The sequence below is a fragment of the Acanthopagrus latus genome, chromosome 2 (assembly GCF_904848185.1).
Source record: "Acanthopagrus latus isolate v.2019 chromosome 2, fAcaLat1.1, whole genome shotgun sequence".
NCBI classification, from domain to species: Eukaryota; Metazoa; Chordata; class Actinopteri; order Spariformes; family Sparidae; genus Acanthopagrus; species Acanthopagrus latus.
Genome location: NC_051040.1, coordinates 17,855,827 through 17,881,973, shown reverse-complemented (window position 1 = coordinate 17,881,973; position 26,147 = coordinate 17,855,827). Strand labels below are relative to the sequence as shown.

Genomic DNA, 26,147 nt, shown 5'->3' with positions numbered 1-26,147 from the left:
AATACAATTTTGCTCAACTAAGTTGAATAATAAAAGTAATGTATGACGTGAGGGGGGTGCTACAGGAAAGATTATGTTGTTAACTTTAAAGTCAGGCTCGGCTACATAAACATACTCGACTAGTTAAACTGTACTTTGTGGGCCTCAGCTGTGCTTTTGTAACATGCTGAATTTGGCATGTTCACATACTTAAAGTTGGCAAGTTGATGTGCATGTTGTCAAGTATTTGGATATTGGATTGAGCAGAAGGGAGTTCGGTGTTCAAAGTTTATGTTTTATATGGTTGGAGAACATGTGGAACGTGAGTGACTGTAAAGCAATATATAGCCTGTCTGTATAACTGTGAGGTCACATCATCACAGGAGTTATTTATACTCCGTTACCTCCTAAATTCAGCCAACCAGTGGCGTTTAAACATGCAATGCATAATTTCTGCCACATGGGGTCACTCTCTCAACAAATCAAAAAATGTTAGCTGAATGTCGTAAAAGACCAGAGCAAGGGGGGTATGGCTACTCTTCAGGCCAGCTCTGGAGGACAGAGTGCAGTGCAGAGCCAGGCCTCCTGGAAGAGTAAACACCCAGACTCACACTAAATTCTGCTCTGATCCGCAGCTGTTTAGCAAAGGGAGGAAAACTCTGGGATTACATTTGAACTTTTGGAGGTGGATTTATAATCTCTGCCGTTTATCAAACTAACTGCAGCAGTGATCCACAGAGGTGACCTCCATTGTCTGGTGTGTATATACTATGATGCTGACGGCAAACTGCAGATGGAGGGGAAATGTTCTCGTAGTGTGATAGAAAGGAGAGGATGAAGAGAAGAGAGAAGACTGGAGTCTCTGATGACTGCTGTGCTAATCAGAGGAATAAAAAATCACCTGTAGATGCAATTGTAAAGTTTGAATGGGCTCACTGTTTCGTGCTTTTGTATAACAGCGTGCAATGTGCAATAAACCTAAACCTAATTCAGTTTTTCTTTTTCTGTCAACTGCTTGTTGACAGAAAACTGGTCTCACAATCTGACGTTTTTCTACAGGAAAAGACCAATCATTTTTATAACGAGAATCTTTGCCGGCAGGGTGGTTTACTTTCACTATGATGGGTGTCCCGCGTGGTGAGTCATTTCCCATCAACACGTGTGCTGCTTTAGAGGCTTTATAGGCTGTTCGGGCCTTCTTTAAGATCTGCACTGAAGCCTTACAAGGATTGCTGAAGTCATAATTCCGAGAAACCAAACACAGAGCAGGGCATCGCTTTTCACAACAGCTTCTCCTGCTCCTTGTAAACCTGTTCCCCTTACAAACTTGCCCTACGCTACCACACCTTGTTAAAAATCCACCGGCAGCAGGATGAGCACTGATGATCAGATTTAGCGTGTGTGTGTGTGTATGTGTGTGTGTGTGTGTGTGTGTGTGTGTGTGTGTGTGTGTCCATGCACGCTTGCGTGTGTGCAGTACGCAGTGAGCCAGCTCTCAGAATCTGATCTGAGACTAGAATTTATTGTTTTGACAACCTAAGAATTTAAACCACGATCACACCTCGCATGAGTGCACACACACACTGTCCCCGCACGCATTTATGTGCATGAACACATTCACACAGCAAACACCAGCGGTGCCAAAACAAAGGTACGGCTGCAAATGCATTAGTGCAGTCATGCAAACACAGGCTTGCGCATTACAAACAAGTGTGGGTTCCCCATCATTCTGCAGGGCTAGCACTCTCCCTTGGACACACACACACACACACACCAAGAGGGAGAGTTTGTGCCCGTCCCGTCCTCGCTGATCTATTTCTGAGGCGACAAGAAAATGATCAAAGCTATGTGACCAGACTCCAGGAATGACCTTCTGACTGTCTCAGGTGTCTCTTATTACACACACGCAAATACACACACCTTCATGTACACAGTCAAACTCTTGCACACACAAGCCCACAATTTTTTTCTTTGATTAAACACACTCACAATAGTGTCTTGACACTCACAAAAATGAATCTGCAACATCTCTGCCTTGTATCTCTGCCACACTGGTGTCTGTACACCCCGTCCCTCCTCAAAGCCCTCACCACGTCTGGGGTGTAGATAAATTTAAGTCGAGGTTGCTGAAGAGACCTGTTGGTGTCAAGTATCCAAAGCTTGCACAGCACGTCAGCCATTTTTCCTCATGTCGTTTTGCGGTTTCAGTTGTGTACACTCCATCTGGAGCCGTTCGGTCCGAGCACACACAGAAACTTCTGAAACCTTTTTTTTTCGAATGCGGCGTCTCTTCCCCACTGTTTTCTCTGTTTCCAGCTGTTGAAGTGCAGAATGTATACCGCTGTGTGCAGCTCATTGTAGCACATTTAACAATTCAAACCATATAATGTCCTGACTGATACACTGGAGGAAGAAAACAGACACCCAGATTTGACAGGGCTTTAGTTATGGCCCATTATTGTACAGTGGAGTAATTCAATTCAATTCAGGCCTTGCTCATGCGAATGAAGACAAAAGCGCAACCCTTCAGTTCGTGGCCATGCAGTTATCTGCAGGGCGACAGAAAACGTCGCAGCAACCGAATAAGGTCAGCGCAGCGGAAACCCCACAGTAGCAGGCTGTGAAATGTAAACACCCGCGCTTGGGAACAAGTCCTGTCGAAACAGCAGCAAGACATAAGATGTAGCAGGGGAACGGACACCGTGTATGTATATTATGATGTCACTTGCAGTCTTTCACAACACACATTACGAATACTCTTGACGGCCTTTGATGTTGAGCCTCTGCGGAAACATGAAGCTGCCAGCCGTCTGCAGCCAACTGGGCATCTTACCACCGGTCCCTCACACCGGCCTCTGTTCTTCTTCTCGTTGGCTCCCCCTCATACGATCCTCCCGCGGGACAGTCGGCTTCAGTGCGATCACCTGTCCGAGTGTTTCAAGCGGCATAACAATGTCTACTGTACAGTTTGATTGAAAGATGGATAGAAACTGTGTAAAGTGCATTCTCAGTGTGTATGTGTGTGTGTGTGTTTGCGTGAGTGCGTGCGTGTGTGTGCGTGCGTGCAAAAGTAAAGGTCACATCTTAAGCAGTTCTATAAATATTCAAAGGAGATGTGACTCTACTCAACGTCTGCTCAGATTTCGCTCGTCCACACACACACACACACACACACGCACACACATACGCACACACGCGGCTTTAGATACCAGGTCACAGTCTAGTTGAAAAGGCCTTGGCCAAAAGCGCCTTTGGTGTATCACCATCACAGAGGGGTGTTAATAGTTCTATTGGGCGCCGAGCCAGCGAACATCCCTCCCTCCCAGTTTTTTGTGCAAGCTGTTTCAAGTCTCTGCTGATGGTTTTTGGCTCAGTCACACCGGGACCACCGACAATGTTTTCATCCTCTGACCAAGAGAAATATTGCCATTGATGCACACTCATAAAGTCCACCATGGCGTCCAACAGCTTCATAAACCTGCCACTATAACTTTAGAGAGCAGGAAGCAAGTCTGGATAGATAGATAGACAGATAGATAGACAGATAGATAGACAGATAGATAGATAGATAGATAGATAGATAGATAGACAGATAGACAGATAGACAGATAGACAGATAGGTAGATAGACAGATAGACAGATAGGTAGATAGACAGATAGACAGATAGATAGATAGATAGATAGATAGATAGATGCCCCCTGCCCATCTTTCTTTATCCTCCTCCCTTCTTCCCTCTGGTGTGTCTTCTCCCTATCTCAGGCTTTGGGTCAAGGGTCAGAAAGCACCAAGGTGATAAATGCTTCCAGGTCACCTCTCCTGTCAATGGGGGTCAGGGAGAGGCTTTCTGCAGAGACAGCAACAACGTGATCACTCAGCTGAAGCGGCACAGCTGAACCCCCTGACCTGCCCGGTCCCTCTCGTGTCTCTGCTCCATCAGCCTCATTCTGTTTCTTCTGACTAACTTGCCTACAAAAGGTGTCTGTTACACTTTCCACAAAAGGGGAATGCAGCACCAAAATTCGAAGCGAGAAACTTTAGTCAACAACTAATTCTAAGTAATTGCTGATGCTGATAGTTGTTTCGACATCACTAATGTTAGAAATAACAGCAGGGAAAACATGATTCATGACTAGTTGTCAGACATTCAGAGTGCAACATTTTTTCAATCACCATTTAGACTAGTTGTCTTCCCAATTTCAAGTACTGACACTTTGAGATTGTTGGATGGGTTGGTCACCATCCGAAAGTGTCAGTATTTACAAGTTGATGAATGAGACTTAAAGTCCAACTTGCTTACAAAATGGACCTTTCATAGATGTACCAACTTTTGTCATCACAAACACAGTCATAATTTCTCATAAATAATATCCAGTGTTTGTCTGCAAACTGTCAAAACGTCTCATCAAAAATGAAAGACTTGACAGCCATCCTCATAATGTAATTTGAATGTAATATGACAATTACTGCAGACATGTTGATTAAAGTATAAAGCTTACAACTTTAATACATCTGTGGTCTGCAGCAACAAACTATGCCAGCATTTTAATCTGGGCCTGGGCTGCCAATGTGTGGCTCATTACAAAACACACAAAAAACTTTTTTTTTTTTACAAAAGAGTAAAACAATTTTTCAAAATAAATGTAGGTGTAATTCATGCTGGGATTTTCCACTTTATTCCTCACGGTTACACCACATACACACACACATACAAACACACACACGCACACACACACACACACACTTATGACAGTGAAACGCCTGGTTTTATTTTGAGAACGTTAACAGCCCAGCCTCCCTCACGCTGATCAGCTCCGCTCTCCCGCTGTGAATCGATGCCTTGTGCTCCGGCTCCTCGCACTAAAACTAATCTAGTTGACTTTCATAACTAGTGTAATCTGATTATAAATCCCTTGGTATGGACTGCACACAGAACAGTGTGGCAGAGGTCACACGCCTCTCGCTGAGAAACGCCACAGGGCCGTGTCCCGACTGAAAAGGTTCTCCATTAAAGCAGGAGATTATACACCCTGCTGCGTCACTGGAGAACAGAACCGTCCACTCAGATTGTTCATAATTATTAGATCTGCTTTCTTTGCCTTGACTCCTAAAGTGCCTATAAAGACTTTCATTCTTCACATGCTTAATTACATCTGGAAACAAAACTGAGATCTGCAGTTCAGATAGAGCAGTTTCTACAAGCGTTTCCATCCTTTAAGATGTTTGTTTTTAATCTCACAATAGATTTTAAAGGTGCAATTTTTAAGAGCTTTAGTAGAGGACATTCAGAAATTGACATAAATCATCAACTGCATAATAATAATAATAGGCAAACATTATAAACACTCCCATACTGTTGTGAACTCCCTATCCAGACCACTAGATGCTCAGCTAACCAAGCTAACTAGCTAACGGCAGCAACAGTTAGCTGTTACTCTGGTCCTATGCTGACCCCTATTTGTTTTGACTACAACAGCTGGCCAGTGCTTACATATTGCACCTTTAATTAGGCTATTTACAGTTGGTTTGCTACTGATAATAACGTCTAGACTCCCCCTGAGGCTAACAAAATTTGAGTTTTTAACATGAACAAACCAATGTATGGCTTTTTATTGTTTTTCTGTGGAGTCCATTGGTTTTACTATTTCTTTGATACAATTACCCCATCCCAAACCTTTGCCCATACACACTAAAACTTACTGCTCTCTGCTCTGACTTTTGTATATTCAGTGGTCGGTTTCAGCATTAAGATTTCCCCATAGTAGCTCTATCTCATGTTGAACTTAAGCGCCTCATATCCTTTTCCAGTACCTCAAATTGACTAATGTTTATGTTTAAACCCAGTCTGACATGTGGTGTGTTTCTTCTGCAGCCACCACAGAGGAAAGTCCTCCCTGGTTTGTTTGGGTTAGACAGCAGAGGAATGAGGGAGGGAGGACAGAGCGATGGAGGGAAGTGGGAGGTGAGGGGATGATGGTAGGGGAATGGTGGCTGGGGTTGGTGTGTGTGTGTGTGTGGGGGGTTGGGGGGGGCGCGGCAGTGAGTGAGTCTGGACAATGCACTCTGAATTTTAAAAAGGGGATAGATAAAGGTGAGGGGAGAAGGAGGAGGTTCGAAGGAGAGAAAGGTGGCGGAGGGAGAGGAAGGGGAGCTCGTGGGGGCGGAGAGGGGGGGTCGATGGGGCAGAGGGGAGGATAATTGGAGGGAGGAGACGAGCGGAAGGCAAATGACGGAAGAGGGAACAGAAGGAAAGTGAGGAGAAGGGGTGAATGTGCGCAATGGGGGAATAAAAGACTGAAGGAGAAAGAGAAGAGGAGGGGAGAAGGGCAAAGAGGGGAGTTGGAGGAGGAGAAGGAGGGCAGGGACCTTGGGGGTTACATTCCTGAAGTGCAACCAGCCTGGTGCTGCTCTGCTGCCCAATGTAAACACAGGGCAGAGAGGTGGACTGACAGCCTGTCACTGTGACTCATGGGAGCGAGAGAAGGCGAGCGAGGAAGAGAGGTGGAGGTGTGCCCGGAGAGAATGAAATGTGTGAAGAGGGAGAAAGAGATTGGGAAAATGGAGAGATAAAGAAGAGGGAGAGGAAGAAGTAAGAAACAGTCCTAGACAGTGGTGGAATGTAAATAAATACATATTACTGGCAACCTGTTGAGTTCATACTCCAAACAAGCAGGGGGCAGTGCATCACTAGAGTAACTGCTAAATCTTGCTAACTAGCCGTAATTAGCAAAGGAACCCAGGCTCAGAAGCCTTTCAGTGAACACTGTCGCAGGACAGACCAAACACTGCTTCAGGTATTAAGAGACGGCCTTGGCCTAGATTTTAACATGCTAACACTAACAGGCATCGAGCGCATAACATAAACATATTTGACATAACATCAAATGAATTATTCCTTCACATTTCATTGATGAATTTAGTTTTAATAGAGTTTGACTGCTTTAAAGTAAAATTCTTGCATATTGCACTTTTAGTTGACAACTGTTTGCTAATAATTTAAGTCATTTCAAAACATGTCATGGTTCCAGCATCACAAATCAAAAACAACAACTTCACAGTATATTTTTGATCATTTTGAGGTTTAGACTGTTGCTTGGACAAAATCAGCTCTGTAAAGGCCTCACTGTGGGCTGCTGTGACACCATTTCACTACTTTTAGGTCATTCATTCAATGGAGAAATACAATCAGAGGATTATGACTTTATAACAAATCATTAAATCATAAAGTAACCTAATAATATAATACATACTATTTGAACAGTCACAGAGGACATTGTTCTGCATTTTGCACTTTTAATACTTTATCTACAATTTGATGGTTAGACTGGAGGTTTTGATCGCACAACGACATACAGAACTATTGTCACAGTATTTTCATTGGTTATTTGGTTTAAGTAAAAGGTCTGAGTACTCCCTCCACTGCTGGACTCAACAGGGTTATGTGAGAAAATGGCCTTTTATCTCCTGTCCTTGGCACCTCACCTCACCTCACCTCACCCTTTTCTTCCCCGTCAACAAACCTTCCACTAGCAGTTGACCACATACTGAGGTCAGAGGGAGACGTCTTGTATCCTTGTTCTCATTGCTCTGATTGTACACTGTGTGCCGAATGTCTAAACAGTTTCACTCCCTGGGCAGGTAGAGAGGAAGTTTTTGAGCTTTTGCAGTCTAGCTGGCGGATGTGATCAGACTCATGGATGTGGTACTTCACAGCAATATTCTGATGTTTGGGTACATACAAACACACAGCACCGATCAGCCATGACAGCGGTGTTGACACGGTGGTGCTAGTACTACATCTAGTGGCAATAAGATTATATTGCAACTGAACAAGTTGCGTGTAGCTGTGGCCTTCTCTGTGACTAAAATCCTCAGCTGAGCCTCCACGTTTAAATTGTATGAACACAATCTACTGCAGTTCAAATAGTAAATTCTGACCATGTATTGAAGTGAGTGGAAAATTTGTGCAATTCTTCCCATGACACATTAAAAATGAAAGTACTCCAGTTTGATCAGTGCTTGTACATTTCACAGGAAGTTATGTGAAGTAACTGGCAGTGTGTTTTGTACAGATTCGAGAAATGAAAGCAGCCGTTCGAGTTTCTTTTGTAATTCAGAGGAAGGAGGATTAACAGAGGTCTCCTTACCCACAAGCATATAAACAGGATGAACAATTTACAGTTTGATATTGAGAGAGAAAGACATACAGTGAAATAAATATGGGGCAATACAGTATACAGAAACGTTATTCAACATGAGAACAGTCACCAGAGAAAGGACCAAAGTATGAACGATGAAATTAACAGCAATTTAATTTAAAAAAGTGGGAAAAAACATTTCATCCGTCATACTCAACATTGCACTATACAGGGGAATCCTGGAATACTGGAATCTATAACTGAAACAGCAAAATGCATGGAGCAAATTCAGCCTCGAAACCAGATTCTGGCTTTCGTATTTTCCCAGCTTCCACTTCTGGTCATTTGACTAAATAAAGACTAAAACACTGGACACCAAGTGAGGGAAATAACATACCCTTCGGTCACTCTAAAACTAAACACGACTGTTCTATATGTGACTTTGATGAAAGTTTAAAAAAAATCCATATGGCTGAACATTTAAGACCGTAGGCTATTGTAAAAAAAGAAAAAAACAAAATTTTTTCAATTTCCCAAGTTGAACCCCCGCACAATAACATGTTTCCTTCTCCATCCATTTTCAGTGCAGTGTATGTGTGCGGAAGCTTCAAGTTTCCATATCACACTTGTGCCCAACATAGGACTGGCATTTGATTCCAAACTATTTGTGATGTTACACATCATACTATATATTACCAGTGAGCAGAGTAATTTACACATTTAGCAAAGAATGTAAAAACAGCCTTCTAGTGTCAGACACAAACATCATTCTACACGGTGGATCTCAAACATTCAACTAGAAACAAGAAGAAAAATACATTTTTGACACAAAGGCGACTTTAGGAAAACACATAAAGTGCAACAACAACAATATACTGTATTTAAAAATCATGAAACACAGTCCAAAAGTGACAATTGTAGAAAATCTCACAGATTGCATAGAAGAAGGGAAGCACTGGGGAAAGGAACTGTTGACCAGTGGAACATCATGACACCTTATCTTGACAGTTAGAACTACAACTATAGCAGCAACACACAATAAATATACCACAATAAAAAAATGTGGATAAAAAGCTTTAGTCAGCGTAACAGTTATAACAATAAAAAAAATAAATTAACTTCAGTTCATTGACAAACAATGAAGGAGGATTAAGTCAGTTTATAATAAACAGGACTGAAATTCCAGGTTCCAGGCCTGGATAAATTAAAGCATTAAATTTGAACCTCTCTCTCAAGCAATTGATGAAGTCAATAGCCACCTCTCTACAAACCCTCCCAGCTCACAAAGCTATTGCTGTTGTCCTTCATGGCTCGGTCAAGTGTAGCTGAAGTAAGCCCAGGGGTATCCCTTTTTCCAGTTGTTCAGTTTGATTTCAAGTACACCTCACATTTACCTGAAGTTTACTTCTTTACAATGGTGAGCACCCAAACTTTCCTTCTTGTTTCTTCATTAACAGATCTGTCTTCTTCCCACAGAGGTCAGCGTAACACTTAAACATGCACGACATCAAACTTTAGGTACAGTCTTTTGTACTTTTGATTTTACTGCTCACAGTGCCGGTAGGTGTGTCACTCAGAGTCTGTTTTCCTGTACACAACAATCTCGCCACAAACCACTGGAAAAGTCCTTTTTTTGAGAAGTAGGCTATTCCCAGTTCATGTACGCACTTTGATCGCCAGTAAAATGAGACTGAAGACGAATACTTCCTCAAAGACTGAGAAGTCAAATGTTGACAGTGCGCAGTCACTGACTCATGCGGTCACTGGCCTTATGCAACTAGTTTATCTGTAGCCAGTCAGTCACTAATGTAATGTACCCTTGAGTGACATACAGTGTTAATTATACAATATGTAAAATGATCAGTCCGCGTAGAAATCGGATGATCTTCTTCACCAATGCCAAACTCAAGGTTGCTCGTTCCCTCCGCCGTTTTCTTTGAGTTTCACTGCCTCCCTGGAGAAGATGAAAAACAAAGTAAAGAATGAAAAATGGAGGGATGGGGCCAGTGGCAACACAACGATGATTAAAATTGTGAGCCGTGTATGTGATGAACATTACACGTTACACATGCACACGCTCTCAGCCTCATCAGCTTACATTTTACATTGCTTATTAATTAAATCGAAGGGTTGTGTCCTTTTTAATGTGGTAAATTGTGTCAAGTAAACGTCTACTTACTCCTCCTGTCCGTTTACTCTCCACTCTTGCCTCACGTCTGCTGCTGCTACTCCTGAAAGCCAACAGAGAAACAGCTGTCAGTCTTCTGCTCATTACTTTGGGGTCATTACTTGCATCTTCGTATTGCTTCAGGGATATGCAAGTGTGTAGAAGAGCCTATGTCTTTCCTTACCTCGCTGTCTTCTCTTGTGTTTCCAATACAGCACTGACGTCACTATAATGGCAACGACCACTACACCGATGATGATGATGGCTGCTAATATCTCAGCATTTTTGACAGGTGGAGGTGGACCTTTGCCTTTACATTTGGATAAGAATGGATATTTATCAGAGCCAAATATTTCTGAACTTGGACAGGTGAGTATGCGACTATTTATGATCTAATAATTTAATGGGTTTGTCAATAACCCCATCAAAAGACCAAAACTGAGAATGTGTTAGTTAATCCTTCTCTCAGCGTTTTAACTACCCGGTCTGCGGCACTAAACCTAGAACAAGTGTGTTCCCACTGAAGATGTAGATCAACAACTGTAGGATTTACAGTGACATTTTTGATGTTGTTGAATAATTTACTTGCTTTACTTGCTAGTGAGATCAGCTCACTGTTGCTTTGATTCTTTTCACAGGATTTGTTGCATAAAAATATTCTTTCAAATTGTTCTTCAAAAGGCCAGGACTTGAAAAGCGTCAGAAACAACATCATTGAAAAAGAAACATTCCAAAGCAGCATTAGCATCTAGCATCGTCGCAATCAGTGTAACCATTATTCTCGAACACAGCAAGGCAAGTATGGGCTACTGTAGTCCCAATCAAAACTGGTCATAGTGAAACTGATATCTCATTAAAGGAGATTTCAAAACTGGTTCAGACAAAAATGATCCGTAAAAAAGTAAGTAAACACGATTTCTGGAACTTGCATGAACTGACCCTTTAAGTAATACACTGAATATATGTATAGACTTGTACAAAAGTACTTCCTTTCCTCTGGTGTTGAAGTCAATACATCATTGAAAAGATATTAAAGGTTGAAAAATTTTTCCCTCAGATATTCCTGAAAAAGTAGCCACTGACAGGGCTTTCCATTGCCTTTCACTTCCCAAAACTTTCCCAGGGTAAAAAAAGGATTTTGGTACAGAAACCATTAGGACTTGTTTTTATTTTATTTTAATACTCACAGATGGAGTACATCTCTGTTGTGACATTGCCTACAGTGCAATTGAACATCAACTCTCCCTCGGAGCAATTGAAGGATGCAGTGCTGGAGCTGTTAAACATCAAAGTGTTCCGATCTTCCATTTCACTTTTATTCACCCGCCTCCACATCTGACTCCTAGATACCCTCCAATCCATGGTGCTGCTAGGATAGCCCCCATGCGATGTACATGTTGCCAGACAAGTGGGGCTGTCATCACTACAAACCACTTTAACTTCAGGTTTGCTGTAGGTGGCTGTGACAGAGAGAGGGACACAGAAAAAAAGAGCACTGTCATATATCTACAACATGTCAGTTGCCATTATTAGTTTAATCACCAAGACCCTTTTTTATGATGCCAAGAGATTTCACTCCCCAGGTCCAAGATCAAAGTGTCACAGACAACTCAGCAAACTGTGGGAATTCTACTGATTGTAAGGCCTAAACATAATGCTTATCCTATAAACATTAACCTCATACAATGAATACATCTGTATGGTGAAGACACGAATGGAAGAAACAGGTTGAACTCTGATGTGACATAAAATGAAAACAGCACATCTTCACTTTAACAAGTGTAACAGTTGATGAAAGACATTACATTTAATTTAACAAACACGTACCTGTGACACTGAGGTGTACGTTGTCAAAATTTTCAGTTCCGTCCATGTACCGGATAATGCACTTGTAGGTCCCGATGTGTGAGATGTTCAGGTTATACATGTGCAGTGTTGTGCTGCCGTTATCCACTCTAGTGTTCTCCCACTTCATGTCATCTGGTATAGTTTTTTTTGCAAAGTACCCATTGATGAATGTGTCACCTCTTTGAAAGTAGAAAAGGTAGATAGTCTTGTGCTTGGTAGACGGGCAGTGAATGGTCACATTCCCACCAACCTCCCCTCGGACTTCAATGTGCTCCACACTTCCTGCAAAGGAAAGGTAAGGGGGAGTAAAGGGTTAGAGCAAAATATAATGCAATCTAATGCAGAAATGTTGGGGGGGGGCAAAGCTGAATACAGTTAAGAAAACAGTTGTTAATTTAAGCTGTAGGTGGGTGTAAAGGTCAGGAGTTTTTATCATGAGATCTCCACCAAATGACGTAGTAGACAAATCTCAGTTCCTCTTTATTTGGCCTGTCTTTTGTGTTAACTGCATTACCAGTGGTGTCCCCCATGTTTACACGATCTAAAGGTCACAGTATCGAAATTGGTGTTATAGTGAGCTAGGTTTTACTTTTCATTATCACCTTATGCGTAGGTGTTTTTGGTAACTTCATGAATGCTTTAGCTTTGTTTAGATTTCAACTGCGTTTTTTGACTGTCCTCAGCTTGCCACACGCAGTGTGCAGAAGGAATTAATCCTGAGACCCTGAAAAAGGTTGGCATTTTTGCACTTCCACTTCCCGTGTCTCAAGGTTCTTTGAAATACAGTCAGTGGCTAACACAGGCTTAAAATATCTAAGTGCTTTGTTCCAAGACGTACAATACATCATTAAATACCCCACAGTTGCATTATAAAGGTTATATGTGACTGAAAAACGGCAGTTAATAACAAGTGGCTAAATGAGGCTACAGAGCTTGCTAACATCTGGGTTAGCATACAATGTAGTGGGGCTGTGATAGTAAATCTATGGGCCTTAAATCCTAGGTCTTCAACACAGGGTCCTATCTATCCAAGTGAAAATATAGATAGATAGATAGATAGATAGATAGATAGATAGATAGATAGATAGATAGATAGATAGATAGATAGATAGATAGATAGAGCAAACGACACCAGACAGGGCCTAGCTCGATTGGACTGGGCAGGCTGACATGAGAGTAAGCATGACCGGAAACCTCAACACCTGCTAAGGTCAGAGAGGGGATACTGTATGGAGGGGAGTCACAGTAGTTCTGACCAGGAATATGACTTTGAGGATGACGAGACACACTCTTAGACTTTCACCTCTCGCTTATTCAGAGTGGAATTATGCGACAGGACAGGCCGGGGCTCACTGGTTAGCACGCTAACTTCAGCAGACATCGTAGCAGCACGGTGCGATATGGCATAACGTCAACACCGTTGTTTTCCATAATGTTAGTTCATTTGCTGAATGTTTGGAACTAAAACTCCAGCCATGAAAATTGCTCCTTTAACTATTGGCAAGAAAGAAAGCCTTTCCCTCCCTTTTTTAAAATTTGAACTGTTCCTTTAAAACCAAAATAGTCATACAAACAAACAAAACTGTCGGGTGTAGTAAACTAATTTATTCTCTGTGTGTTCATCTCTGCCGGCACACCTATCACATAATGTGTGGCTATCTGATTTATTTGGAGTTTCCCCACGGCTAGTTTGTAATACTTCAGGCATTTTTTTTTTATTCACATGCAGCCATGCATGCTGCTATGACATCAGAGAAATCCTCTTTTTATACAAACAAATAGTTTCACTGTAAAATAAGAAGATAAGATAGGTTTGTTATTTATGCACATTTATAAAACTCACCGTTGGCAGTGAAGATCCACGTCATAGTCAAAACCAGAGCCAGCAATTGGGAAAACCTTTGGCTTCTTGGAAGACAGAGGGAAAATACAATGTTTACATTGTTACCTTGGTAACACTGGGGCATAACACAGCACAGACAATACTTTTCAGTCGCCATGATCCTATTCCCAGGAATGCTGCGAGTGTGTAGTTCAATTCACTTCTTCTGTTGTCACACATGTGCTTAATGACGGATCAAATCTGACTGAACTTGGCCCCCTCTGTTACCGTCATCCCCTCTAAAACTGAAACAAAACTGTCCCGCCTCCTCCTTTACAAAAATAAGTACACAGAGTTCATAAGCATGAACATGTAAGTTGTTCGCAATGTGTTCTTTACAGATCCATAAGGTTCTTATCAATATTTCCTCCTTTTGTTGACCTCAATGATTCTTTTGAGGAGTCAGGGGAGTTACGAGAAGAAATACTCACTACAGGAAATACATTTACCTCAATGAAGGTTTGAAAAAGACTGTGAGTGTTCTTGCCCTGAGGTTGGGTTTGTGTTGTGGTCATACATTCTTCAGTTCATGACCCTTAAACCATTGTTTGGTTGACAGCTTTCTGTTAATTATGTTGGATTACTTCAATAAAAGTACAATTTAGGACTTCATCACAAGAGTGAAAATCGGTGCAAATATGAAACCTGTAGGTTCTGGGATATTTTGTTGTTTCCTGGGAATCTTTTGTGGTTGACTTACAGTAATCAAGTGGGTGTTTGAATCAGAAAATACTCTTGATCGGTGGATCAGTATTAAATTTAGATCACTGATCACCACTACTTCCTATACAAAGCCTCTTAGGTGCCCCACCCTTATAAAAACATCAAAAGTTGGACTGGAGTTCATGAGTTTTCACGGTGACATCCACAGCAAACATCTGCTGAAGTCCAGACAATTTTAAAATAGTTTATGAGTCACAGCATTGTACTGCATTGTAATGTCTTCAGCAGATATTTCTAAATCATGATGGCATCATCAGTAAATGACAGGGGTACTTACAAGAAATGATGAGGATTGCAAGATGAAGCCTATTGAAAAGAGAAACACATTCATCACTTGTTTTAGGACTGGTGTCTTTTCATGTAATCATTTAGATCAGTGCACAGCAGTATTAACCAGACAGGAACCTATTGGAGTGGGGGGGGTCGCAGTTGAGCGCTCGAGCGGAAATAAAAGAATTGCCGGTGATGCTGAAATCATCTATGTGGATCATATTAGACCAGTGAGTTATTTGCTCTTATTAAGCAGGTTACTGATTGATTTACCCAATTTTTTCATACAACCTTGTTCCGAAGTTGGGATGCTGTGTTACACGTCAATTAAAACAGAATGCAGTCATTTGCAAACAGTGCCAGGCTTCGAGCCACATAATTGCTGAGGAAATAGTGGCAGCAGCTACAGGTGTGGTTCAGATGAGACAACGGTGAGAAGCGACTGTAACTGGCACTGAAGGCTTTTCTAATTGGAAAAGATGTTTTCGCCCTTCTTGTGACCAGTTTTGTTAGAGTTAGATTTGACAACTGGCACAGCTGGTAGAACTGTCCTACTGTCGATCTGATTGGTTGTAGTTAGCCTGTGATAGTTAAAGACAGATGATCACCTTCAGTATTTTTTTGACTGACTTCTCCAAGCTGTTTGGAGCTGTTTCTAGCAGCTCCTTCCTGGATGGATTTGTGAAACAAACCCTCATAGGAAACGAACCATCTGTGTCAGGTTACAAAGACGTTGCACATTAGTACACATTAAAGTTATACTGTCTTTTTACTGTTTACCGCTATCACACTCTGTTTGATTTATGTTTTGAACAGCATCCCACCATTTCGGAATCAAGGATGTAAATCTAAAATGTTGTAAAGTTTTTCACTTTGTAGTTAATTTGAAAATGATTATTCAAAACAGGGTGGACAGCGTGTGGAGTGTGTGTTCAGTGGAAAGGCAGAACAGCAAACACTCTCTTCAACACACAATCAAAAAAACCCCAAAAAAAAACAATCTTATCTGAAATATTTGACTGCCCCTTCCCAGTCAGTGTTGAGAAGTAAAATGTTTTTTTGTCACCTGAAATAAAACACTGAAAATACTGTGTTTTCAACTGTCAACAAGCTCAAGGAAAGTCCCTTAAGTGAGCAGTATTACTGAAAACTGTTTCTGTTGTTGTGTAGAGGGGTGTCGGCTATTCCTGTACCTGCTGGGGGAAACTGCCATCACAGTGGCAAACAGTGCCTTCTGAGTCATTTATTATTCTGTATGTGGTATAATAGATGAGATGCTCAAAGTTACTACTTCTCTACTTCTCTCTCTCTGTCTCTCTCTCTCTGTCTCTCTCTCTCTCTCTCTCTCTATATATATATATATATACATATTCAGTTAGTTCATACTTTCATCTGTTGGTGTGTAGAACCTCAATTTCCCTCAAGAAAAAAACACTGATTTCATTAGCTGTTTTGAGCAAGCTAGACCTAAGGCCTTGGGAAACTCCCAGGTGGTTAACAATATCTCAAGTGTGTTAGTTGTAGAGTATGGTGTTACAGGATAATAGGAAAGGAAGTGTGAAAGTTGCCAGTCAATGTGTATCATGCACCTTGTCTTCTGAGACATCTGGTGTTACTGTACTCATACTGTTTTGGAGTACATACTACACAGTCTAGAATTTACTTGGGCTACTTTCATTCCTTCCCTTTGCAGTGAAACCTTCTCTTAAAACACAGATCCACAGAATATAATAAATCAAGTACTTTGCAACAAAAAATAGCCTTTATAGAAAAAGAACTTCCTGGGGAAACACCGCGATTAACCTTGAGTGGCCTGACACTCCTCACCAGAAACTACATCAGAGGGAATTCCCAAGGGCCATATACTTACCCAAAGTACTGTACAGCCTTAAGTGTAGTTAGTTTCATCATGGACTGATTGTGAAAGTGATATTAATAGCTATGGAATGCAATGATTTGATTTGTTTTAAGACTAGGATAAAAATCACAGGGATCATGTCTTCGACAGCATCAAATGACTATGTCTGTTTGTTACACCAGCAGCCAGTTTCTAGCCAATATAGTAGAATATATCTACCTTTGTGAAAGCTTTTGTTGTTTTTCATTGTCGAGAGTGAATCTGAGAGGTGTGAGGCAACTTTCGGGGCTACAGGTTGGGTTTTGAAATGTCTTGTACTGCACTATATTCAAATGTATTCTTATTTTTTTTGTCCTCTCATTAACGTAAATGAATATGGGAGAAAGACCTCCCTAGTCATATAACATTATAGTTAATATACTGATATATGCATTTAGATTCAGGCCTTGTTATCCAAGAGCGAGATTTCTATTCACGGCCAGCTCAACCAATGATTAAAGATGTGCTATACTGTTTTGGAGAATAAATTCAAACTCAGAATTTTAATATTTGCGATATTAGTGAGCTAATATGACAAAGTCAGAAATACTAATCTCTCCATAATTGAATAAACGAGCTGTTGTCAGAGGAAACTGAGGTCCTCAGTACTCTGTTTGAAGCTATAAAAAAAGTTTGTTCATCAGGCAATGAAAATGTTTCCCTTCTCATTAAAATTTCTTCCCCAAAATTAAATAGTGCGCCTTTCATGAAATTAACTGGTAAAGGGAGTTCCTGCACGACGCCACATGATTTGCAAAGCACAACAGTAGACACACTAATATATTGTTTTGAGGAAACAAACACATGTCACTTGCGTTTTGGCAAACAGATAAGTTATGAAACCACATGCCGGTCTCACACTCACACACGCACATCACAAAAGTCTTTTTAATGTGGGAGCAGTGTGACATATTTGCGATGGCGGAAAACCTACAGGACTTGGCTGCGGTGTGAAACTGATGACACGAGACGAGAGAGGAGTATTTGTTTTGCTACGCAGCTTCACTCTGCACTGTCCCTTTCAAGGATAATAACTCGCAATCTGACTTTCTATTTCCTTTCTCACTGTCATTGATTTTGGACCCTTCGCATACTGAACTGTCAAGTAAGGTCACAGCGGTGTCATGACTGCTGGCTAACTGTTTCTTTGTCACGTTACATTCCTGGAATATTTGTATCCTGTAACTTGAGTAACTTGGCAAAGATATCTCAGAACTAAACCAGTCATGTACGAGATCGGCGAACACATGTATTAACCAAAACTGGCAGTGATTTACCCTGTCAACACGCACCTGGCTTTCTGTATTAGTCAAAAATGTTACGCAGACCAGGCTGAGTTACTTTCCCGGTTCTTTTTATTCAGGAGCATGTGCTTATCTTTCCTACGGTGAGATATTCCTTGTGATATTGTTTGTAGTTTACTCGCGGCTAAATCTGACTTAATGATTCGGTTCACTGCTTCTGCTTAAACAACTGTAGGTTGCTCAACAACCAAGCGCATACCAGATTTAGATTTTTGAGCTATGAGCACACACACAAGCGTGTGCACACAGCATTATTCAAGCTCTGCTGCTTGATAAAGTATTTCTTTCAAACAGGAAACTATGTTCGTACATGAGAGGCAGCCCTTCCTCCTATTGTCGACATGGCAGCAATAAAAGCCTCATTCACAACGATAACAATATCACATTGAATCAAGACAAGTAACTGTTTTTGAAAGAGACAAGTGGAGAGAGCTCCTACCATGCTGATGCGTTGCTCCGTCTGTATCTGAGAGAGGAAGTGGACTCTGATACAGACAAGTTTAGGGGTGGAGCTTAATGACGCATAGCAAGCTTTATCCCACCTTATCGAAACTACATGAGTTCAGCAATCTGTCATGAACAACTTGATTTCAACCTGAGCCCTAAACACTGTCTTTGTTAGCTGTATAAAACCTGTTCTTGTTCCTTGAATACAACATGATAGTAACAGATGTATTAGTGTGTGTACTTAGTGTGTGTTTGTTTTGCTGAAATTTGACCTCCATTTCTAACTTACTGGCGAGCAGCTTATAAAGGTTTCCGATGAATCATGTGGGCACATCGCGTGTGTGTGTGTGTGTGTGTGTGTGTGTGTGTGTTCTTTCACTACATCGCTACATTATGTGACGTAGGACATCAGACAGCTTTACAAACTTCCTTGTTTACGAGTTTCATCAGACCATTTGACACGCGGTTCACTGGAAGAGATCTCAGTCCAGTTGAATACGTGGTATTCAGCTGCGACTGTCATTTGGCAGGATGTGTCACTATGGGAAGTGCAAAGTAAAGGTCAGAGTTCACCTGAGTTTGATGATCCAATGTGCTATTAGAACATAATCTCATAGGGCATGATTTAATCTTCTGTAAAATGGGTCACATGCAAGGAAACACTTACAAGTTACAAGTAAAATTGCATTCACAATCTGAAAAAACAAAACAAATGACAATAGGCAGTCATTAAGATGCCATCTAGTCGGGTTCAGGGTTATAAATGCATAAATCCTTCACTGCTGTAAATGGCGGTAAACTGTAACTCCTTGTGCCAGTAAGGGCAGATTTGAGTGACGGAATTATGTCACACTGAGAGCGGATAAGGTGGAACCAGTTGCAGGAGGCAGCATGCAGGTAAATCAGTGGATGAACTTTTGATTCTGGGACAGGTACAACACAATAGACAACCTGACAAAGAATCAACCAAAAACTGGACTGAACTGAACTGGACAGGATAAACTCACGAGGGCATTAGATGCAGGTGGAGGAGGAGGAGAAACACAGCTGAGGGGAATGAAGGGAAATTCAGGCCTGGGGAGGAACACGTGAACATGAGAGTACAAGAGGGAAACAGACCACTGGGAATACAAGTGAGCAGGGAAACACACAAAGACACGAAGAATGAATTAAAACAGGACACACAAGGAAAGAGACAAAATTTCACAGAAAATGAATGAACCAAAAACCCACACCATGACAACGGTGTAGTTTAAATCTGGTGTTATGACAGCCCCAGGTGAAATACAAGCGCGAGATACCTAATTTTTGATTGCAAGAACATCTGGGGATACTTCAATTAGTTAATTGATCATGTCCAAGTTAACTGGTCTGACAAGGCTGCTACAAAGTATACTTAAAGGAGTACTATGTAACAACTTAAGCCTGTGGACGCTTTGTTCAGGTGGTTTAATGCTGCTGGACTGCGGATTTCTTTGTGCAGGTCGGATTTCCTGTGACAATCCAATGGATGGGACTTTACCCACGGTCTCGAGTGCCTCATCTCAGTGCCTCTTTCCTCTCCATGGAAGAGAGTGAAACAGTGGGCACAGTAGTTCAGAAATGACGTCCGCTTACATAAATGTACAACTGGCCTGAGCCCAACACAGAAGTTGCACAGAGCCACACAATATTTCAGTCGCCTCCCATCAGTTTTTTATTTCACAGAACAGCACTGCTCCATTCTGCCACCAAACTGGGCACCACTGACATGTCCGGATGATGATTCATCGTGAAGATGCTTCTTATCTGAGTTTGTGTGTTTTTGAGTATATAATGGACCACTGTGAACTGTGGCTTTTGGGTCAAAGTGGCCTGTGATTGACATTTTATGCCTTAGAAACATCTGCCGTGCTGTTTTTCAGAACGTACAGTAAACTCTCACAGCTTGGGTTGCTCGTACCACCTAGCATAACCACAGTGTTTCACATTCAGGTTTTGTTCTTTGTTCTTCCCACCGGACATGATAGAACATGTTTTCACTTCTGTTTTTCATCGCTTTGTTTGTCAAATCAAAATCAGATCAGTAAATCCTGTATTTATCTATTTTCATTACCCACTTAATTCCAAAAGTTTTTTTTTTGTTTCAATTTGTAAGGTTCCGTTTAACTGAATTACCCTGGCCTTAGCAACTGGACATAATGTGTAATGAGTTAACTTGATCTGATTTAAATCAGATAAAAGTGTTTTCTATCCCATAGGGCACATTAATGTCGATCAGTGTTTGCTCAGCAAGAATGCCTTTGCACGCTTTTCACAAGCTCCTTGTGAGTTCTCCTTTACAGCTTTCGTTGGTCTCATGATAAATTCCACTGAAGTCAGAGAAAAGTGGTCAGAAAACCAAACTGTATGTTTCGTAATTGAGTGGCGTTTATGCCATAACACAACTGCCTTATGGTCAACTAGTCTGTCACAGTTATTGCCACAAATATGCCCAAAAACAAGTTGGCCAGCATGCTTTTTAACTGATAAAAATCTATAGTATCAAAGGATTAAAAGACTGTGAAACAAGTGCTGCTACATTGTGGGAACAATGCTCTTTGCTGAGAAATTGTGCTACACCTGGATTTATTTTCACAATAACATAATTCGGGGGGGAACAAAAAGGAGTTTCTGGGATTTTCCATGTGTATCCCTGTAAATGTGAGAAAACTATCCAGAAAGTGTTCCCGGGTGCTCCTCCTCAGTTGACTCACCCCCATGATTTCGCTTTTGCCTGTCACAACACATTTCTGGTACACTTATGTATATCTAGTGTGCTTTTGAATCACTGGTGTGTCAACAGTTACAAGGTATTTATATACAGTGAATGTAACATGTTTATAGAATGACTGTAAAATAGAACGTGGTCTTTTCAAGTGGGGCATTATCAGTCAGATAAGAAGCTGTGTGCCTTATTGAAAAGACAGTGATGTGAAATTATGGAGGTGGCAATTTCTGGTGACATGTGATGACCATTTAACTTTTAAAGCTGCCTGCACTGGCCCGAGAGGGACGTTCAAGAGAACTTAGAAAACTGATTCAAAAGTGATCGTCTGCATAACCTCCCATAACGCCCACAGGTTCCCTTACATTCTTGCTTAGAGAGCTGAACAAAATGTGTGTGTCTGTGGGCCGTGTGTGGGTGGAAAGGCTTTTAAGATCACAACCACATCCCCAAAAGAGTTAATAAACAAATCAGTTCTCATCATTCAGGGGAATTCTGAACAATCTCATATAGTTACCAGCTTATTTTAGTAATGTATGTCTATATGAGAGTGTTCCCACAGCTTCAGCTTTTCTGTAAATGAGCAGTTGGGTGTGAGGACACTGTGTGTCCCTTCTGCCTATATAAGTTCAGTGACAGAAAGGGAAATCCACTGACATATGTTATGTCTCACAATGTTATTCTGTGGGGTGTGAACTGAATGCTGAATACTGTGCATACTTTAGCATTACACTTTCATAAACAGCTATGTTTACATGGGCATTGATAGAGACTGGCAAAAATTAGCCACCCGCTCGATCACCAACTAGATGTCTGAGCATTAGAGTTATCAAATTGCCTGTGTGGCAATCAGTTTGAGGATCAATTGTGACTTTGCTGCGATAAAGGAACATTCATTCACAAAGTAAACTAGCAATTGAAATGATAAGACCTTTAAGGCATAGATCTTTCTATATCATCTGGCACTGAAGCCCCTTCTTGAAGAGGGGCTTCTTATAGCGGTCAGGCATATTCCTGAATGAACTCTTGTTCAAATAAATTGCCTCGAGGGAAACCTGAGGCCAGGTAAACCACCATAGAAATACAGTACAGTTCACAACACACACAGAAGAGGGGGCATAGAAATTTCAACCAAAAATAAATAATTTATGATTATGTACACACACTCATGCTGAAGAAAAATTGGGTGAAATTTTGTAGTTCACAAAATATTTTTGGGAGCTTCACAGCAAAACAGTATGGCATCATTCTCATAAACAACTGAAGTAGATGGGGACTTGTTTTAAATCGTGAAAAATAACTGAAAATAATACAAAACCAAACATAAAATACAGCTCATGCGGCTTAATCCAAGTCTCCAGCACCCTGAAATCTCAAAATTATCTGAAAGGACATTATATACACTCTGGATGCACCACTGAGCTTGTACACTTACATCAGATGGGGTGTGTGCTGACACTTTCAGCTGAGTGTAGTAAGGATTTTTAGCTTTAAAAAGACTTTTTTTTTTTTTTTTTTTAAATGTTTTTTAATTTTTTGGGGGGGATAACTGTTTTATTTTCTGACTTACCTACCTGCTCAGTGCCACCTGACATGATCTCCTCTCAGAAGTCACTACACCACAGGAAAGGAAACAGGTGCGTTGCTCTTTTCTCAATGGAAATCTAAAAGTGGCTGTGGTTACACTAACCACATGTGAGTTGCAACACTTGCATAACGTTACACTTGAAACACATCACACGAGTGAAGTTCATGTTACACCCAAAAAGGGAGTTGTGGTTATCAAATGCGTGCAAATAACAGTTTTCTTTTTGTTACTGTTGAAAAAAAAAGCACAAATGACACGCATGGACAAATTACACTTGTCAGGAGACCTTCAGCTAATCAGAAAGACCTATAAGCCTGAAAGTTTAAACCAGCGGTGCTGTGAGGCTCTGCTGCAGTAAAAAGTAAATGGCGTACCTAAATTGCGTAGAACTCCAGTTCCACTATGACATCAGTGGCTCCACTGTGTCACGTGGTGCGAGGGATCGTAGTTGCTACCTGGTAACCACGCAAGCATAATCCTGGAAAACATACGAGCAGTAAATTGCTACAGCTTCGTATCACGAATGAAGTTACCGAGAGCTCCGAAAGTACAGCATTTGGTGGCAAAACGGTATGAAACCAATGTTCCTGTTAGCTTGTCATCGTGCTGAAGGTTAACTTGCCAGCTTAAATGCTTAACTTTAATGCAGAGGCGGCGAGCCAAAGTTAGCTAGCTAACCAGCTAGCTGATGTTATTAGCCCTCCTGTTGCCGATGCTTTGCCTTAATGTTGCACCATAACTTTGCAAACATTATCTGAGTCCTTTCTATGCATGTAGAAGAAGCTGCATGAACACAGAGGGCTAGCTTAATTGATGCTGGTTTTATAAGCTAGCGCCGTTTCATTGCTAGCACATTTAAGATCCGTAGAAAAGTTAGCTTACTTTATAACGTTAGTCTGGCAAACGATATCCGTGCTGCTCAAGCGCATCACTTAGAGATGTGGTTTGACGTGTGTTTTAGGGTTGACAGACTGTAACTTTACATTACATATAGGTTAAAGCGTATCCAGACTGAAGATAATGATCCAGTTTGTGCCTCTAAAGGCTTATCAGGCACCAACTGGGACTGGTCCTGATGCAACAGCAAGTTGTAGCATGGTGCTCAGATGCTAACTCTCATGATTCAAATGAGGAAAGTTCATTCCGTTGAAATCATCTGCAGAAATAACCTTGTAACTTGAGATTTATATGTCTGTTTTACACAATAGTTACCATTAAGCCTTGTCCCTCCCACTGAGTGATCTTTTACAGGATTTTTTTTGTATGCCTCAGCTTTCTTCAGTATCACTTCATTATTGTTGCTGAAAGATGCCCTACAGTTCAGATGACGCCCGCAAAAGGTTTATCCTGACCACAACTGGAAACTTCTATGGGATAAAGCCTTCATCGTCCCTGGACGACAGCACAGAGCTCAATAACTTCTTGGACGATGGAAATGAATTTGTCCTGTCTGTCAGCAGATATGACAATGACCTTCACTTGTCAAATAAGGTAACAAAAAGTTTAAAGCATTTTTACTGTGCAGGGTTTACTAGAAGTTGTGTATCCATGTGAAAGGATTTACTGAGCTCATAGGGGAAAATCCTAACTTGGATTTGGTTAAATACACATAATAAATAACTATAACTAACATGCTGGGTTGTGTACTTGAGGTGCTGACTTGTTTGTGTCTGTGTACAACTACTCCATGTGCATTTGATTGCCCCCAAGGGACAAATAAAGTTTTTTGAATTTGAATTTGAAATAAACCCCTTACAAGAACGATGGCATTACTCTCTGTGGTTGAACGATACTGAGTGATACTATAAACTTTGAGCCTGGATCTTTTACTTATTTTTAACCGTGTGTCAAATAAGAAGGGTCATATGTATGTGCAATTTATGTTACTTTATTCATGCCTCATACTTTAAACGTACCAATTCATCATCATGCGTTGACTTTGTTTTTTTCTTTTTCAACAATTCATCGCTCTTTTTTCAGATTGAAGCGTCGGGGCACAGCAGAGAGAAGGTGTTGGTGTTCTTCAAGCTGCATCCCACAGTGATCACAGAGGACAACCTCCACCAGAGCCTCCTTGTGTCGTCCATGCTGGACTCTCCCATTAACACACTCTACCAGGCTGTAAGACAAGTCTTTGCACCTGTTCTGCTGAAGGTGAGCCCACCCCAGTGTATTCAAGAATCCGACAGATGCATGCCACAAACTTAGTCAATTTATTTTCTGTATTTGTGGTTTTAGACTATTAGAATTTCAAAGGAAAAAAATGGGGCATATTTAAAACAAATGATTGTAAATTAGTTTTACATCAGCATTATGATGATAAATATTGCTCAAGCTGATGATGAGAGTATCTAAATAAGCCATAAAGGTATCTGCTCTAAAGAAGTTTTTCCTCTTGTTCACTTCACTCAAGGATGAGCGGTGGCGTTCAGTATTTGATCCTAAGCTGGCAGGCCTGCTGAGTGAGCTGGAGCTTGGCCTGGGCTCAGTGGTCCGCCAGACTGGAGCTCAACCCTCTGCCATGAAAGGCCGAACGGAGGAAGATGTCCTTGGTATGCATGCATATGTTTTTTACTGCAAGATATACACAGGTACGGACTATAGAAGTTTTTTTAAAATATTGAATATTGGACATATTTAAATTTTGGAGTGAAATAAGATTTGACATGCCATTTGGCAAAACACCTTGCTAGCACATATGCATATGGCCTATCAGGAAGAGTTGATACATGTCTGACTAAACATGATTTCGCTTTGTTCATTTCTTCAGAAAGGAAGTTGCCTGGTTAAAAAACATCAACAAAAACCCCCACTCTCAAATTAGTTTGAAACCAACCAGAATACATTTTGATTTGAAAATTAAATTACACCTTATTCTCCGCTATGCAGGCATCCTGACTCCCAGTGATGAATTCCAGTACTGGGCTGATCTCTCTGAGTCTGCGGAAAAGAACAGCATAAGAGAAAGGGCAACACATTTCACTGAGCTATTTAAACCCATACAAAAGGTATGCAAGCAAACAGTTGTGTATCAGGGCTGGCCTCATGAAAGGCAAAACATTCATTACAATACAGTCGTTACATTTACTACATATTTTTTTATGTGTACACATGGTGATTGCTGACTGAATTACAATGTTTTAGACGTAAACTGTAACTG

General features: G+C 41.0%; 2 protein-coding genes across 8 annotated transcripts in view; one reads left to right on the top strand and one right to left on the bottom strand.

Moving 5' to 3' along the window:
* Positions 1-8,071: 8,071 nt before the first annotated feature.
* On the bottom strand, positions 8,072-18,684 carry LOC119011103 (putative selection and upkeep of intraepithelial T-cells protein 1 homolog). The gene is made up of 8 exons (XM_037083941.1): positions 18,646-18,684; positions 15,013-15,041; positions 13,974-14,038; positions 12,110-12,412; positions 11,470-11,742; positions 10,467-10,592; positions 10,295-10,346; positions 8,072-10,069 (listed from the first exon to the last, which is right to left on the bottom strand). Exons 1-8 carry the CDS (start codon positions 18,646-18,648, stop codon positions 10,021-10,023), a joined length of 900 nt encoding a protein of 299 aa, XP_036939836.1. The 5' UTR covers positions 18,649-18,684; the 3' UTR covers positions 8,072-10,020.
* Positions 18,685-23,385: 4,701 nt separating this feature from the next.
* Positions 23,386-26,147, top strand: part of LOC119005117 (cytoplasmic dynein 2 heavy chain 1) — a 105,055-nt gene continuing 102,293 nt past the window's right edge. For 4 of the 7 annotated variants that reach the window (XM_037072676.1, XM_037072667.1, XM_037072649.1 and 1 more), the window contains exons 1-4: positions 24,296-24,478; positions 24,968-25,141; positions 25,401-25,539; positions 25,877-25,995. In XM_037072676.1, the coding sequence (XP_036928571.1) occupies positions 24,296-24,478; positions 24,968-25,141; positions 25,401-25,539; positions 25,877-25,995 (615 nt within the window). Of the gene's footprint in view, positions 23,558-24,238; positions 24,479-24,967; positions 25,142-25,400; positions 25,540-25,876; positions 25,996-26,147 lie in introns of those variants that run through there. The other 3 variants (XM_037072639.1, XM_037072623.1, XM_037072632.1) reach the window with 3 other exon arrangements.

Coding starts and splice junctions, on each gene's coding strand:
- LOC119011103 (XM_037083941.1), bottom strand. Junction 10,347..10,466: donor ACACAAGAGAAGACAGCGAG/GTAAGGAAAGAC, acceptor GTTGGCTTTCAG/GAGTAGCAGCAGCAGACGTG. Junction 10,070..10,294: donor AGAGTAAACGGACAGGAGGA/GTAAGTAGACGT, acceptor CATCTTCTCCAG/GGAGGCAGTGAAACTCAAAG.